We start from the raw sequence: 16,009 nt of genomic DNA, 5'->3' as shown, positions 1-16,009 counted from the left end.
AGATGACTTACTTAAATAGAGCTCGGTGTATCCTGTGTCCTGTTTCAGCAGAAACGTGAATGTCACTCCCTCTCTGATATGACGTTAGAACAATGTTAGAATCAAATGCGCAGAAGATACAAACCTCACAATTAGGGTCTATTTTCTTGTGGGAAGTTTGCACAAGTTCTCAAATGCTATTTGATGTGCGGACATTTTCATAACTTTAGAGTGTAAAGGGTTCATTAATTGAAATCAAATTGTGATTTAGCTTTTGTTCGTATTCAATTCAATTCAATTTATTTATATGACACCAAATCACAACAACTGTCGCCTCAAGGCGCTTTATATCGTATCAGTTCAACACTGTTGTATTGTATGTCTAAGTATAGAGAAGGCATATTTCATATAACTAAGCATCACATAATCAGTATACGTAAGCTGAAAACGTTGCATGGCCTAATATGGAATGTAGGCCTATCCTCTAATACGACTTATGTAAATCTCTGACAAAACCAAATTGCCCAACTTTCCCCCCAAAAGCTTCTTTGTTACCACTCATTCTTTCCCCAGTAAATGCCATGTCTGCCTCGGGCCAGCAGTAATTTGATTAATTCACCAAACGTAGCCAGACGGTAAGACCCTGCTCTCCTTCTTTTCCATTTATTTCACTATTAAGGTTTCATTTTAAATGATACTTTGTGGAACTCATTCATCTAATTTTGCTTAATACCATTTAATTTCAGTTTTCAAGTTAATAATGTACTGATGTTATTAATATTGGCTCAGTCGACTATTTGATTTGTTTTAATTGCTGGATGAGAATGCTATTCACTTATAATTGCATTATATTTTCATCCTTAGTGTGATTCCTGCAGCGAGGGCGCTGAACAGCTATCGAAGAGATGGAGATTTTTGTCTTTCTATTCTCATTTTCCGCCCTTGGCATCCTCTATGCCATGAACACCATCTCTGAGCTTCAAGAGTAAGTCATTAAATTTACTGATTTCTTATCACCCTAATACATACAGTCTTTCCCATGAAATCATTGTAACACGTTATATATTATTCACTCACAACACATGCATTTTTTTAACTATGAGAATATTTGTTAATATACAGTAATTTTAGAAATCCTTCCAGTATCACTGGGTGACAGCTGGTATACTGTTTTACCACTAGAGGACTCTGTAAGCTTAAAACTCAAACTACATTAGTACTGGTGACTGTGTTATACAGTATGTATAACAAGCTGAGGAATCCTTGACCATATTCAACCCCGTATATTATATGACATTAGTTTAAAGAGTGTATATGCTAGTTGTGCAAACTCTTTAAAGCTAACATTTCTTGATGGGAAAGGAGAAACTAAAAGGGAGCAAATGGAAGGCAGAGTTTGTGGGCATAATGATATGACTGATATGATGATGGGGGTAATTGCTTTTCTAAGCTCTAAGGAATGACGTTCTCATTCAAGGCGTATCTGTTGTGCCTGTTTATTAGGATACTGTCTTTATAAGATTGTCAGCAGCTGATGGATAAACATTATAATGCTTTAGACTGAATAAACAAAGATGGTGATAAAATGCATGTTTTAGTCTTCCCTCACCCACAAAGCATTTCGGCAGAATTTTTTATTCTTCCTATGTGAATATGTCTCCACACAGACATTTATTTATTTATTTGCCCGTGTGGACACTGACAGTCAATATGGACTGCACAGAACACTTTGATAAATTACTCTTGACATACAATACGCCTTGTGCTCTTCCACTCCACAAACAAACGGTATTGTGTGCATAAATCTTCCTGTACTGTTGAATTGGAGGGGTAGCTAGGGAGCTTGCCTTTGCTCTCATAGCATTTGTTTTCCTTCTGTGAGCACACACTGTGAGTTTTGTGAGGATGCAATGTTGTTTACTAGGAGATACCTTGAGAACATTAATCTTTTCCAGTGTAAGGCGGAGGTACCTTTGACCAGTAAACACGGAGGGCAATGCTGAACTAACATGGCCTTAGCTTGCTGCATCCCACACCTCTGCCTATGATTGATTAAAGTTTGTAAAGATGTGCTTTTAGCTACTACACCAAGAGAAATGGCAGATGAATACTGACTGTGGGAAAGTACGTACGTGTATATATATATATATATATATATATATATATATATATATATATATATATATATATATATATCAAAGATAGCTTGCTATCTAAAAGTATCAGCAGTGAGATTGTGTTAAAAATATGGATATTTTCTTATGTAACAGTGACATTTCTCTGTTTCCACAGGCCTTATGTGATTCTGGAGATTGGTGTTGCTGTGCTGGTGATTGTGTTTCTGTTCTACTTCCTCATCACTCGTGGCAACGCACCTAAAGACTTCTTATTCTTTGGTAATCAACGCAAATATGTGCATTTCCCAACTTACTTGCGTCGCATTTCCAAATACACTATGGAATTTTAATGACTGCTATGCATTGTTCCAACTCCCACAAAAGGATTTACAGAAGCGTGAAAACATGAATTGTGTTCAGTGTGATTTCACCTGATATGTTGAAAGCAGCTTAGACTGATTAGGCTCAGAGCAAAGGTTTACCAGGCTTTTCTAAAGCGTGACTGACCCAAACGCTCCCTGCAGACTGACAACCCTCACAGCTCTTGCACTTACTTAACCTTTCAGCTATTCTTTTGAAGTTTTTGATTGCTTCTTAAGAAAAAAGGTCACAGCTATTTCGTAATACAGGACACAGTCGTTGCTCCTGTATAGTAGAATCTGGATTGCCCTACTGACTCAGTCTGAACAATTTGAGGACCTTTGTATTCACTATGGTCATATAACAATAGCAGCTTGTGCACTTTTCCTGCAAGTTTAAAGAATTCTAAAATAGTTTGTGCTGTAATGTGAATTAGTGTGACTGGTCAAACTAAGCTTCCTCTCTACCCCAGGGTTGCCCCCTCAAATTGATCCCTGCAGCAGATGCTAGGGGCTAGGCTATTTGGGTGGAAATTTTAAACTATTGGCTGTGGGTGCTCAAGGCAGTGCTGGTATTGTCTATTTAACATTAAATGAAAAGAAGTGGCAGGCTTTTCTCATTGCTAGAGGGCCACAATCTCTCTGCTATATCACCCCTTAGATCTCAGAGATAAACCTAGTGGAGCTCCTCAGGATTACATGAGGGAGACAATATGTGAAACAGTGGTTTCTGTATAGAAACACAGATTCTGCAGTGCCCAGGTGGTAGATCATTGTAATAGTTTTCACAGGTGTTCTCTTTTATTTGACTTAAACTGCAGACGTGTATTTTTTTTCTATATATCAATGATTATACCCACTTTATCCTGTACAGGGGGCTGTAGCCTGCACATATTAGTACTGGGCAACATGGAAGTTTGTAACTGTGATCCAGATAGTTAGATAACTTACAGTGAAACAATAAAATAAAGTAGAAAACCAACAAAAAACCCAATAAACTTGAGGCTGTTCATAGATGCTTGAGAACCTGGAGAATAACCACACAAACACAGAGAAAATTTGGAAAATCCACACAGAAAGGCTCTAGTTGATCAGCAGACTCAAACCCACAAGCTTCTTGCTGTTGTGCAAAAGCACTAACACTTGCAACAGTGCACAATGCATAAATGGAAGTAGCAATCTAATCAGCAGTACAGTATGCACAAACAGCAGTTTGCAATGTGTAGAAGTTGGCTGTTGTATTGTATAATAATTGCTATGCTGTGCTGTAGAATAGCAATCATTTATTCTGTCACAATAACTCTACCAGATGGTCTACCAAAAGTCATGCTGCTACTCAGTGGCATTCACAATCACATCATTTCCAAGCCAATTAGATCACACCTAAGATAAAATCTGGACATCTGGAAAGGGAGTTGCTGGTCAATTGTTTTATAATGAAACATACTGTGTGCAAATGATACTGAAGGGCATATTGCATTCTGTTATTTTAGTGCTGCAATATGGGTCTAAAGCAACACTTCAGACTTTGTAATTTCTCAAAGAGAGCTTGGATAGAATGTAATCTGCAGTATTAATAATAGTTCATAACAACAGTGTTATTGTTACAGTTTATATTAATAGTAAGCCCTCCATGCCAATAATGTGTATGTGTGGCTTCATTCTTAAATATTGTTTGCTAGACGTGACCTTTCAGTTCTCCTGGGTCCTTAACCTAAGGACAGAAGTCTGTTCACCATGGACTCGATTTAAGCACGCCTACAGTCTGCCTCGTTGCTCAAGACTTAATTTTCTCCCCAAGCTGTTCCATTAATCAATCACCTGCCATTTGAAGGAAAACCTTTTAAACAAAAAAAAAATATGAAAAAGGCTCAGAAAATCTAGAAAGATTTGATGTCATGTTCTAATATACTTTAATTTATAGAGGAATTCAGGTGTCAGAATATGCAAAAAGAGTAACTTTTAAAATTATAGTGCCTTCAAAGCGAGAAAAGCAGCTTAACCTTCTGAGTTTTTCAAGGTTCTAAAGATATTGTACACTACCAATTATCACCTACACACGTACCCAGGCACAGAGCTGAAATAACAGGGCTTCTGGTATGAAGCACACAGGTTAGCCTTTTAAATATCCATTAAATCATTTTTTTCCCCACAGTTTTTGCTGAGTTTTCCTTCACGTGTATCATTGACCTGACAAGTGCTCTGGAATATGATGGCATTATTTCTGGCTTCATGGAGTTTTACCAGAAGACGGTAGGTTTTATTCTTATTCTTCTTATTCTTATTTATTAACATTTAAAATTCTGAAATTCTAAAAAAAAACACCCAACAAACACTGATCAAAGCACAAATGGGGCGATCGTGACTCAAGAGTTGGGAGTTCGCCTTGTAATCGGAAGGTTGCCCCGTTCGAGCCCCGGCTTGGACAGTCTCGGTCGTTGTGTCCTTGGGCAAGACACTTCACCCATTGCCTACTGGTGGTGGTCAGAGGGCCTGGTGGCGCCAGTGTCCGGCAGCCTCGCCTCTGTCAGTGCGCCCCCAGGGTGGCTGTGGCTACAACGTAGCTTGCCATCACCAGTGTGTGAATGGGTGGATGACTGGATGTGTAAAGCACTTTGGGGTCCTTAGGAACTAGTAAAGCGCTATATAAATACAGGCCATTTACCATTTACAAATAACCATGCTAAGCAAACATGATAATGCATATGACATTTGCAATGCATGCTGTGAGGTATGTACTTATGTACAAATTCTGTGTTTCAGGGAGAGCCCTATCTGGGAACGTCATATGGCATCATGATGTGTTACTGGGATGGAATAGCACACTTTATCATGTACCTGATGATGATCAGCAGAATAACAGACAGGTGGGTGATGCTAAAGTCACATCACATAATGTCTGCATTAAATGACAATAGAGAGAGATCTACAGGGTAGGGTCCCTTTCAAAATGAGAAAACACACACAGGATGGTATAAAAACTGTCTGTGTATACAGTCTAAAAGCAGTAGGAATGCATTTCAGTGCAAAGATAAACTTTTCTTTTACAGCATAAGTCAAGCTTCAGGCGTATATTTTTCCTGTATTTGAGCTTTTCTAAAGAAATAGTAACTGAGCCAATGATGCGTTTCACTTTAGAAATTCATGGGTGGATTTATCACATAAATCCCAGACAACGGCTCGAGAAAAAAAAGATTAAAAAAAATAAAATAAAAAAGAAAGCCTCCTCTTGAGTGAGTTAGTCATAAAGTGCAGCCAGTGAGTTCAAGAGTTCAGGGGGAGCACTGCCTTAGGGATGGCGCTATCATGGATATTAAATCCTCTTTTAAACAATATCAGCCTTTTGTCACTTTAGAAAGTGAGCTAGGCATTGTGTTATCTGTAGGATGGATATAAGTTCTCAAATATCATTTATTTAAACTTACCCAGCCTTGAAATTTAACATATAACTTTCCATCTCATTTGATCTCTTTGGTCTTTTTTTCCTGTATTTTTCTGTTTCTCTCACAGGAAAGCCTACCGCACTCTGGGCCTGTTCTGGGCTGGCTCTTTGTGTGCCAACATGAGTGTGTTTATTGTCGGGATAGTGGCAGGTGAGCCGCATCTTCAATCCGCTTTCTGTCTGTCCCACGATGACAAGCTTTAATCAGGCAAACATCTGCCCTGCCTTGTAACATCAGTGTCACAGTTCAGCCTGCCAACTAAACACACATGCCCCGTGTCTCGCCTGCCGTCACAACCTCACAGAACAAAGCAGCAAACAGACTTAAAGCATCTGTTGTTGGCATTTCAAACTGCATACATAAGCGTCAGAAGCCCAGACTTGTCTGGAGGCAACGTGATGTTCTCTCTGTTATGTTAGCATCGATACGCTGCACGTCTCTCTTTTGCCTCGAGTATCACAATTGAGGTTTTAATAGAAAGCTTAATTGCTCGTTTACATTAAGATGTTTACAGGCGGTGTTTGTATGGTTAAGTGCACGCTGACAATAAGTGTCTATCTTTCTCTTTGTGGCAGGTAAATATGGGTCAGAGATCCATCCAGCCTTCTGGCTCAATTTTCTCTTTCTTTTGATGCCTGTGTTGGGAGCAATCGTTCTATTCACTCGGCCAAAAGATAGACCGCTCATTGGTGGATACAATGTAAGTACAGAACATGAATAATTAGACATTTATATGATTGCGGAGGGCTTTAGAGGTGCATTGTTGCTCAGGTGAATGTGATCCAAACAATGAAAAATCAGTGCGACTGTTAGTGTAGTTAGAGTAATGTGCTTGCTGAATCTGTTAGTGTTTTAAAAACAACTATAATTTCTATCATATTATCTAGTATTTTGTTCCAATTGAGTCTTAAAGGGCCTCAGTTCTGCAGATTTCCAGTTCCATGTTCTCATTGTTGGACTGTACTAGAATTACCTAGCATAACTCACAGTTAAAATAATGCTTCTTATTCTGATCCCCAGTGCATTCCTTCTGTGAAATGAGCTATTTTAACTCACCAGCACCATTCCTTTAACTCAGCTTTCTGCTTCCATGCTATCCTCACAGTCAGAGTTGTTAAAAAAACATAGATGAAACTCAACATTCAGACACCTGAGCCATGATTGTTTGATTGCACATTTATGTCTTAGCCAGGGGGAAGTTGTATTTGAGCTATAACTTGTTGTGGTCTTCATTTTAGTTCAAGTTAGGCTGACTTAATTTAAAGCACCTGCAATCAATACTTTTCATAGTGAAGGAGAAGGAAGTGAATATATTTGTTTTGAGTCCTCTTCACATATTGACAAATTCTTAACATTCCACAGGCCCAGCATGCTCAGAGCCTGAAGCTGATCTGGCGTCCTTTGGACATCATTCTGCTGGTTCTCCTGTTAGCTGCCATGGCCTTCACCGTCCTGAGAGGCTTGGTTAGTATGTCACATATAAAATTCTAAAGAGATTTTAATGAAGGACTACAACTGTAGTTTTAAAAGAAAGTGAAAAAAGACAACAGGTGATAAGAAGCATCATCTTATTAGAAAAGCTGGAGTTAAAATAATAGTATTTTATAAGACATATATAATATGTAGGTTATGAAGTGCTTGTCAGGTCACATCTAGTCATATGATCTTTTCCCCTGGATTCAGCGCATCTCGTTTCTTTATTGGTCTTTTCTGTGACTGACTTAAAATAGCTCAGTAATCATACTCCTTAAGCCTGGCAATACAGCAACTACCTATGTAAATCCACATTAATTGACACTGATCACATTCCCTCCTTCACATAACCAAGAGTCCAGTTTATTTTATGCTAAAAGCTCTAAAAAAGTAGGCATATTAACATTTATAGAAGTCGACCAGCTCTTGTTATTACTGCGATGTCGATACTTCCAGGTCACTTCACTCAGTTGGGAAACTTTCTAAACAAAATTGACTGTTTTGGACACTCCTGCTCAAGGTGCAGTCAAACAACTCTGACAGCTTCTTCACTCCTGGAAGACAGACAGACTTAAAAAGAGGGTAGACAAGGGAGTGGGAGATTTAGAGAGGGTGTGACACAGTGCAGGCAGAAACTCACGAACCCCTCAGTATACAGTGAATAAACATGTTTTCCAAAATGTCAAACAATTCCTTTAACCATGCTCAGTGTGTTATTCCGTTTAGTCACATTAACAAATCTTTTCTGGATGTTCATTTTGTTATTTTGACAGGGGAAGAGAATCGTTCAGATCTACGCATTGGTATTTTACGCTCAGTGTTGGGGAGTAACGGAATACATGTACCGCCGTTACGTATTTAAAATACAAAATATGAGTAACTGTATTCTGTTACAGTTACCGTTTAAAAAGGTGGTATTTAGAATACAGTTACTTTGTTGAAATAAATGGATTACACGGTGGTACTTTCCTGTTTCATATTGTCGCGGGTCAGGCCTGTTTTGGTTTTGTTTGACAGCTACGTTCTGTTGTTCCAGGCGGCAACGTTGCGGTTGCCATGGTTACAGGGTAACGCTCTCTCTCTCTGCGTGTTTCCTGGGTGAGAGAGGCCTTTTTGTTGTTGTTGTTGTGCTAAGCTAACAGGCAGGATGCTACTATTCTCTAAAGAATGTAGCCTCATGGGCAGTGTAGTCCGTGCTGCAGGGAGAATGGACTGCCATACCCGTTATGTGTCTGTGAGCGCGAGGAGGGAGAAAAAGGAAAAGCATCGTCGAGCAAAAACGGAAGCTGGAAGCATGTAAATATAATAATAACCACTGCAGCCAACAAGAGTGCCTGACGAGCCCAGGTGTAAGTAAGCTATTAAGACTCGACTGTGTTTGTGTTTTCCTCCGAAACAATAAGTTCCGTTGGAGCAGCCTTTCAACGTCTCTCGCAAGCAAAGTTGACCCACACAACAAAGTAAAGCTATTTTTCGGCTACCAGCCCCACACAGAACCGACATATTAGCCAGAGGTCATTTACTGTGGTTCGGAGCCGCGGACCTTCAGTAACAGTAATAAATCACAGCAATAGTACATTCACGTAGTTGTAAACAGCATGATAATATATTAAGTAATCCAAAGTATTCAGAATACGTTACTCTCATTGAGTAACGTAACGGAATACGTTACAGAATACATTTTGGGGCATGTATTCTGTATTCTGTAATGGAATACATTTTAAAAGTAACCTCCCCAACACTGTTTACGCTGTTCTCTTAAACTGAACTACACTGTAAGGTTTTTCTATCATGTTGTTTGCTCTCTGTAGGTGGCTCTGGACTCTCCACTTGAAGCCTGTTCCATATACCTGAAGCAGTATGAACCTTACCTGAAGGATCCTGTGGGCTACCCTAGAGTTATGGTGGGTGTTTTATTTTCTCACCACACTCAGCCTTTCTGCCTGCCGTTGCTGGAACACCTGAAAGCTCTTCTCCAGTCTATTTTAAATAACAAGCCACATAATGGACCTCTGCTTTCATGGATCTCACTATGAGCGTGCTGGAAGCTTGCCCTTATCTCCCCCACTCTTTCAACTCGCAGCTGATTACAAGGCCCTTTTTCATCATTACAGCAATAACGAGCGTGGGTTGAGAGGCCAGCGGATCTTTGTGTCTGTCTTTCATTTGGTTAAGATGGATAACATATTATTACTTTGACGGGCATTGGTCTGCTGTCTTTTTATTTTCTTCCTCTGACCCTGTGTAGCTGTGGGTTTTGTTGTGCTTTGTTTGGCATACATGGCTTTGTCAATAGGTTATCCAAAGACCTTGTCTGGACTGCAGTCCAGGCACAATTGAGAGTCAATGATCAGACAGATGAACCGCATGCTGAGAACTTGATAAGGTAATCCCTGCCCAAAGCCTCCCATCAGCATCTCGCTGGGCGGGAGGAAGATGCGTGTGCAGCATGTGGAAGTGCGTCTTGTTTAGCAATGCTCGCAGATCTGTGTTTGTGTGTGACTGCCAAGGCTTCGTGGGCATGTGCAAAGAAATCAAATGAAGTTTGGCTTACCGGGCAATCCTGCTCAGTTTCTGAACTAACTGACCTCTTTATTCATTGATGATGATGAATGATATGCGACAGATTACTGTGGCTGCACTAAGAAGGCATTTTAACAAAAGACTGAAGGGCATATATGATTGGCTTTCAGGCCCCGAGCTCAACTCATTAGAATTCATCTGGACCTAAGACCGAGAATGAAAGGAAACCGTTCACTGGTAATTTGAGGCTTTTATAAAGTGGGAAACAGGCTTTCATGCACCAAATATTTTAAGTTGAAGGTCAAGACTCTCTCTGTAACGACCCTTGTGTGGAAATGGTAATTTGTGCTGAGGGTGCAAATTTGTGTTACAGAGCATGCATAGCTGAGAAGCAGCAAAACACTGCAGTGCTAAAGTTAATGATTTCAGTATTTTCTTTTGATTATTTTTGTCTCTTCATTTTAATTATTGAATTAATTGTACATTCATCCAATGTATGCAGTTCAGCTGTGGGATAAAAGGTTAAATTAACCCCCAGGATATAACTGGAAGGGACAAAGCGGAGTATTTTAATTGTGATACCTGCCAATACTAATTCTCTTAGGTTTTATTTCGATTAGTGCTACTTTTCTGCAGCACATTAAAGGGCGCTCTGTGTTTGCATTTTGAGGCTTAAGCAGCCCTCTTCTGTATTCACTGTGAGTAACTGAAGTGCGATGTGGGCCAGTGGAGACTGAGGATGTACTGTATTAATTGTCTGCTGGACTGTTGGTCAGGGCTCAACAACAACACTGACTGACAGTGATGGAAGAATCTTTCAGCTCTGTTGGGCACGTCCAACCATATCCTGAGCAATATATCCTGGAATATACAAGATATTATAGAGAGAGACTACCTACTGTGAGAAAGATACATTTTTAGTATTGTGAGATATGATATGAAATCATATTATTAGACTAATGGTGCAAGCTTTTTTCTTTTTTTTTTACCCTAGATGCTGCACCTGTTCTTTTATGCACTGCCCTTGCTGGGTGCTTCTGTTTATGGTCTCCTCAAGCCTGGGTGCACATGGATGCCGGACTGGACCATCTTTCTTGCTGGAGCTATGATCCAGGTAACGCCACCAGAGGACAGACTGTAAATAAAGAAAATTGCTATGAATACATAGTTTAAGCTACAGGTCTTTGCATACTGATGCGAGATTCACTGACAGTTTTCTGCATTGGAAGCTGCTGCGATAATTGCTGCCTCTGACCTATTACAGTTTTCCATCTGCCGTTTATGTTAAATAGGAAGCGGTCCAACACATGTCAGGGCAATTAACTCCATCTAGTGAGCTTTCATATTTCTAAAAATGACCTGGACTACATTTATCCTTTGAAGCATATTCTCTGTAACAAACAAGCTGGTGGTGCTCTCTCTCCATATTGCTCTGACAGAAAGATTGGAGCCATGAGAAGAGAAACTACTAGATTAAAGCCTTTTTGCACACTCTCTGTCTTCTAAGCCAACTTCCAGTTAGACATAAAGATTACATTTTCAGATGTCGCTTTATCTTGTGTATTTTAATAGACTAATAACAGCGGAAAAAATAGTTTCAGTAAATTTTGGAAAGAAATACTGAGGCATCAAGTTATCTGTCATCAGTGTGCAGAGAAAGTAAGAGACGAGTAAAAGCTGATATGTAAAGTAATGTCCTCCTATATGCCAACAGTTTGACCTCTTATTTCTCTTTCTCCTTTCAGTGCCAGTGGACCCACATCGGGGGATTCCTCCACCCTCGCACCACAGCGCCGTATCGCATTCCAAGTGATGCTTTCTGGTTGGTGCTGGCAGCTAACTTGGTATATGCAGCCACTCCCGTCCTTGTGGCCCTGCGGGTCTACACCAACCCCTATTTCTTCCTAAAAATTGCTCCCTTCCCTGGGCAGACAGGTTTGCCAATCAGCGAAGAGAAAGACACCAAGTATAAACTGAAATGATCATTTTTAATCTTCTCTGACCTTTGGAGGTAATTACTTATCTGATGATTCATGAAGAACTTTGAAAGGCCATGTTTCAAAATGCCAAAATACAACTTATTTTGCTGAACGTCTGTGAATTTATTGGTTATTTCTTTGCTTTCAGCATCTTTTCCTCATATTATATGCATAAACAGTAAAACCACAAATTGGGCAATGTCAATACCATCATCTATACATTACCATGGCAGCAGAAAGCTTGTATAGGAAAAGCAGTATTTGGAGCCACTTGGATGTATACTGAGACAACTCATCAGCTCACTTTTTTGGAGTGCCATAATAGGGGTTAACTCGTTTAGTTTATAGTAAAATATTTAAGTAAGTAACAGGTTGAATTTAATTAAGATAATGTGCCCACATGATGAAATGCAGACTTGGTGATTTCAAGACTACTCTTCTTGTGTTGACAAATATTGCATAGAGTAAAATAAAGTGGAGAGTAGAGCAAAACGTCAATGTTCTGTCAGCTACTGAACGTGGTGTGGCAGCTGGTGCATAGAAAGGTATCAAATGAGCCATCCGCTGATTTGAACTGTCACTGAGATCAGCCTGTGGGCTGAGCTTAACTACAACAGCTTGAACTAAAGCTTTATTCAGTTTGCTGAATTACACAAAATTAGGTACAGATATCCATGACCTCAAAAGGATGAAAATAATCGGCAATGACAATCATTCGAGTTTTTCTCAAAAAAAAAAGCAAAAAGCAAAAAAAAAAAGCCAGTTCATTAAAAATGTACAGGGTCCACAAGATCAGTGCACTACATCAGCCCAGCTTCTATGGACTTCAGCGCCCTCTGTTCACTTATATTTGGCTGGTTCTTAGAAAATTAGCTTTTGTAGAAAACTAATTTGATTTGTAATTCAGTTCAATTCAATTTATTTATACTTTGCCAAAATCACAGCAACAGTCGCCTCAAGGCATTTTATATTGTAAGGTAGACAATACTACAATAACAAATACAGAGAAAAACCCAACAATCATATGACCTCCTATGAGCAAGCACTTTGGCAAAAGTGGGAAGGAAAAACTCCCTTTTAACCAGAAGAAACCTCCAGCAGAAGCAGGCTCAGGGAGGGGCTGGTTAGTGTGAGAGTAAGTCTGACTCAATGCAGAGATTCCATATCATATTACATCTGTTTACATAGATTTAATTTGACAGATTCACTGTTTACTCTGCACAGAATAACCGACATACCTCTTTCTTTACTGGCCGAGTACCTTTCGAAGGTTTGCCGATGTGTTGCAATTTCAAGCACAGTTTCACTCCAAGCACCGTGTGGGTAGCTTTAAAGTTACAATTGGGAGATGAAGAATTAAATATTTGCTGCACCTGATGATTTTAATCATCGTTCTGGATGGCATTTTTGCCATTTAAAAAAATGACACGCAATGACCTGTAAAAGATACAGACACGCAGCAGGACAACGCTCAAAGAAAAACAGCCGACTCTTCAGAGAGGTGCAGAGCTGAGGCGTTGGACTGAGTCATAACACAGTCCAATCTTAACAAACAGAAAACATATAAATAAAAAAGACTTACATTTCCTGAACATACCATATTCCCTCACAAATACAAACCCTTAAATCTGCTTAAGATATCAGAGAAGAGAGAAGTTTCAAAACTTGTATAACAACAATATTTGATAGTATTTTTCAAGTTCCAAGTATTCCATATGGTACTTCTCTTTACATGTAGGGGCTGCTAAGAACTAATTGTTGATATTTTTATTTTGTCACAGATGCTAAAATACAAATAAATACAGGGTACAAACAAGGAGAGCAGTGATACCTATTGTTGTTTGGCAGTTTGGCTCTTTTATGAGCTCAACTGATGATCTGATCAACTTTATACATGTTTCAAAGTATGGAAAAAACTTTTTATTATATTTTCGCACAAAAGTGAGATGTCACACTGAGCTAACTGACATCTTGCAGTATGCTATATAACTGAGACTCCATATGCTCACCTTTTCCCACCCAGCGTCACTGGAGCCAGGGCAGATCATTACTCAGGGACTGAGTGGCAAGGATGTGCCGACAGCTGTTGTCACTCAGTCACTCTGGTGAATATACACAACTAATTTTAAAAAGACATTCGTTCTCTCAGAATAGCAGGAACACGAGACACGCCTCTACTGTTCTGCATTCTGTCTGATCCTCGGTGCCCAAATTGCCAGCTTTTCATTCCATATCTGTTTATGTTCCTTGATCCCCTTTGTTTCCTTTCTGCTGATTGATGCTGCTGTGTGTTGGAAGTGTGTGGGCGGCTCAGTAAACAGTCTACTCTCATCATTGTCTTTTACAAAGACATCAAATGAATGACTTATGATTCGTGTTGTTTTTGTTTAGGGGAAACAAACACACTTCAGTGACCACCGGGCTCACTGGAGGAGGTTTGCTGACATTTAATTAGAAGAAAGACCATTGTTGAGGTCCCTGCCAGTGTTATAACTGTGGGTTCTCAGAATGAGAGGCTTAAGAATAATTATCGCTTCAGCGTGTAATGGAATTCACAAACCTATCTGCCAAATATTTTCAATAACTCGATGCTTTGAATGCAGTTCAGTCACATGAGCGCAATGAACAGCGTTTCTTGACAGAGATGAAGGAGTTATTTATGTGGCTAGATAAAGCTTTTTGAAACAGCAGTGCAACCTTTCTTTCCATCCCCACCCCATCAATAACTGTAGCCCACTCACAAGTAATTATCCCTCGCACTTTGCTAAGCAATAGGCCAGCAGATAGGGAGAGAGGCAAACTCATTTAATTCGCTCTCGCTCAGCAGCTTTTTTACATGCTGAAGTGTGGCATCGTTCCTGCTCGCACATTCGGTGCATTCTGTGTGTATGACACAGGCTTTAAATCAAATGCGGATACTCCAAACAGCCCTCTAATCCCATGATGGGCGTCACAGGGGATCTTTGCTGCAGATGTCTGCTCGGCTGTGCAGGAGGCCCAGGAGAGGTGTGGAGCAGTGAAAAATACAACTAAGCAATCCACACTGCAGGCGTGGAAGGACTTCCAGTGAAGTATCGTGGTAAAATATAAATATAAATGTATATGAATGTTTCATGAATGCATGGCAAAACTTAAGTTAAATAACCAATTAATGCATGGCTTATGATAAAAGGAAAGTTTCACAGTTTACATAGAGCTACACAAATATTACCATGCTGAGTCAAAACACATCAAGTACATGATCAGCATGTGTTTCCCTAATCTGAACATGGTCCACTCGTTATTTGGTCCATGCATATGAACACAAACAAATAGGCTCTATTTGTTCTCATGACTCAAGCTCTCTGATTATTTATGAGACAGTGGTTGGTAACATGCTGCATACATGAAAAGGCATCAGTTAACTAACATATAGTCACTAACACATAACCAGCTAAACAGTTTGTGACACTTCAGGTAGAAGTGAAATCAAAGATAATTGTTTCTGGGTAAATATAGAGATGCCATTGTACCCTTGATATGTGTTGTGCATGTCTAACAGGTGTAGGAACAGTAACAGAGTGGAACAGGGCTTAGGTTTCTGTCTCTTTATATACACATATATTAAAAAAAATCATCTTTCACTGTCAAGAAACCAAATACATTCTCATCTTAGCTGAAAGTTATAACCTTAGTCCCGCCACGCATTTTCCTCTTATTTTAGTTTGCTATGTGCATTTGTTTACCAATGGAAGTGTTGATCATGGGGTCCTCAGCTTTTATATGATATATCTATCATGATATGATAGTCATTCATATGACTATGAACTTGAATTTTAGCTTAGCGATATCTGCCATAGCCATCCCCGCCATACTAGATGCAAAGAAAACAGGTGACTCCTAACTTTGATAGTACTGATTTTCTTGAAATTGGTTTCAGAAAGTAGGTTTTAAATCCACAAAATCTAAGTCACTGAATCAATGCTGATGGACATTTTTGGCCAATGGTTGTTCAATTTCATTAGAGAAAATTACCTCCCCTCTAGGTAACAGTTAATCTTAGAGAAAACCCTTAGTGTTTTAACAGTATCAGAAAAAGAATGCCTGGAGTGTAGTTTCCAGATTTTAATAGATTTGTAGGAGAATCATTTTTCTCT

At 39.4% G+C, this 16,009-nt stretch overlaps 1 protein-coding gene across 1 annotated transcript; it reads left to right on the top strand.

Annotated features, from left to right (window-relative positions):
- The first annotated feature begins 534 nt into the window (after positions 1-534).
- On the top strand, positions 535-11,985 carry tm6sf2b (transmembrane 6 superfamily member 2b). Its single transcript, XM_006800377.3, has 11 exons — positions 535-614; positions 844-964; positions 2,272-2,375; positions 4,611-4,708; positions 5,219-5,322; positions 5,966-6,048; positions 6,474-6,598; positions 7,261-7,362; positions 9,183-9,275; positions 10,889-11,008; positions 11,640-11,985. Exons 2-11 carry the CDS (start codon positions 885-887, stop codon positions 11,874-11,876), a joined length of 1,146 nt encoding a protein of 381 aa, XP_006800440.2. The 5' UTR covers positions 535-614; positions 844-884; the 3' UTR covers positions 11,877-11,985.
- The last annotated feature ends 4,024 nt before the right edge of the window (positions 11,986-16,009 follow it).

This window comes from Neolamprologus brichardi, chromosome 23 (genome assembly GCF_056152115.1).
Source record: "Neolamprologus brichardi isolate AB-2024 chromosome 23, ASM5615211v1, whole genome shotgun sequence".
NCBI lineage: Eukaryota > Metazoa > Chordata > Actinopteri > Cichliformes > Cichlidae > Neolamprologus > Neolamprologus brichardi.
The sequence above is the reverse complement of the archived record's forward strand: the minus strand, read 5'-3'. Positions and strand labels throughout refer to the sequence as shown.

Excerpts from the sequence above, each read along its gene's own strand:
- tm6sf2b (XM_006800377.3), top strand. The coding sequence starts at position 885 with ATGGAGATTTTTGTCTTTCTATTCTCATTTTCCGCCCTTGGCATCCTC. Across the intron at positions 4,709-5,218 it reads TGGAGTTTTACCAGAAGACG|GGAGAGCCCTATCTGGGAAC; the intron begins GTAGGTTTTATT and ends TCTGTGTTTCAG. Across the intron at positions 5,323-5,965 it reads ATCAGCAGAATAACAGACAG|GAAAGCCTACCGCACTCTGG; the intron begins GTGGGTGATGCT and ends TTTCTCTCACAG.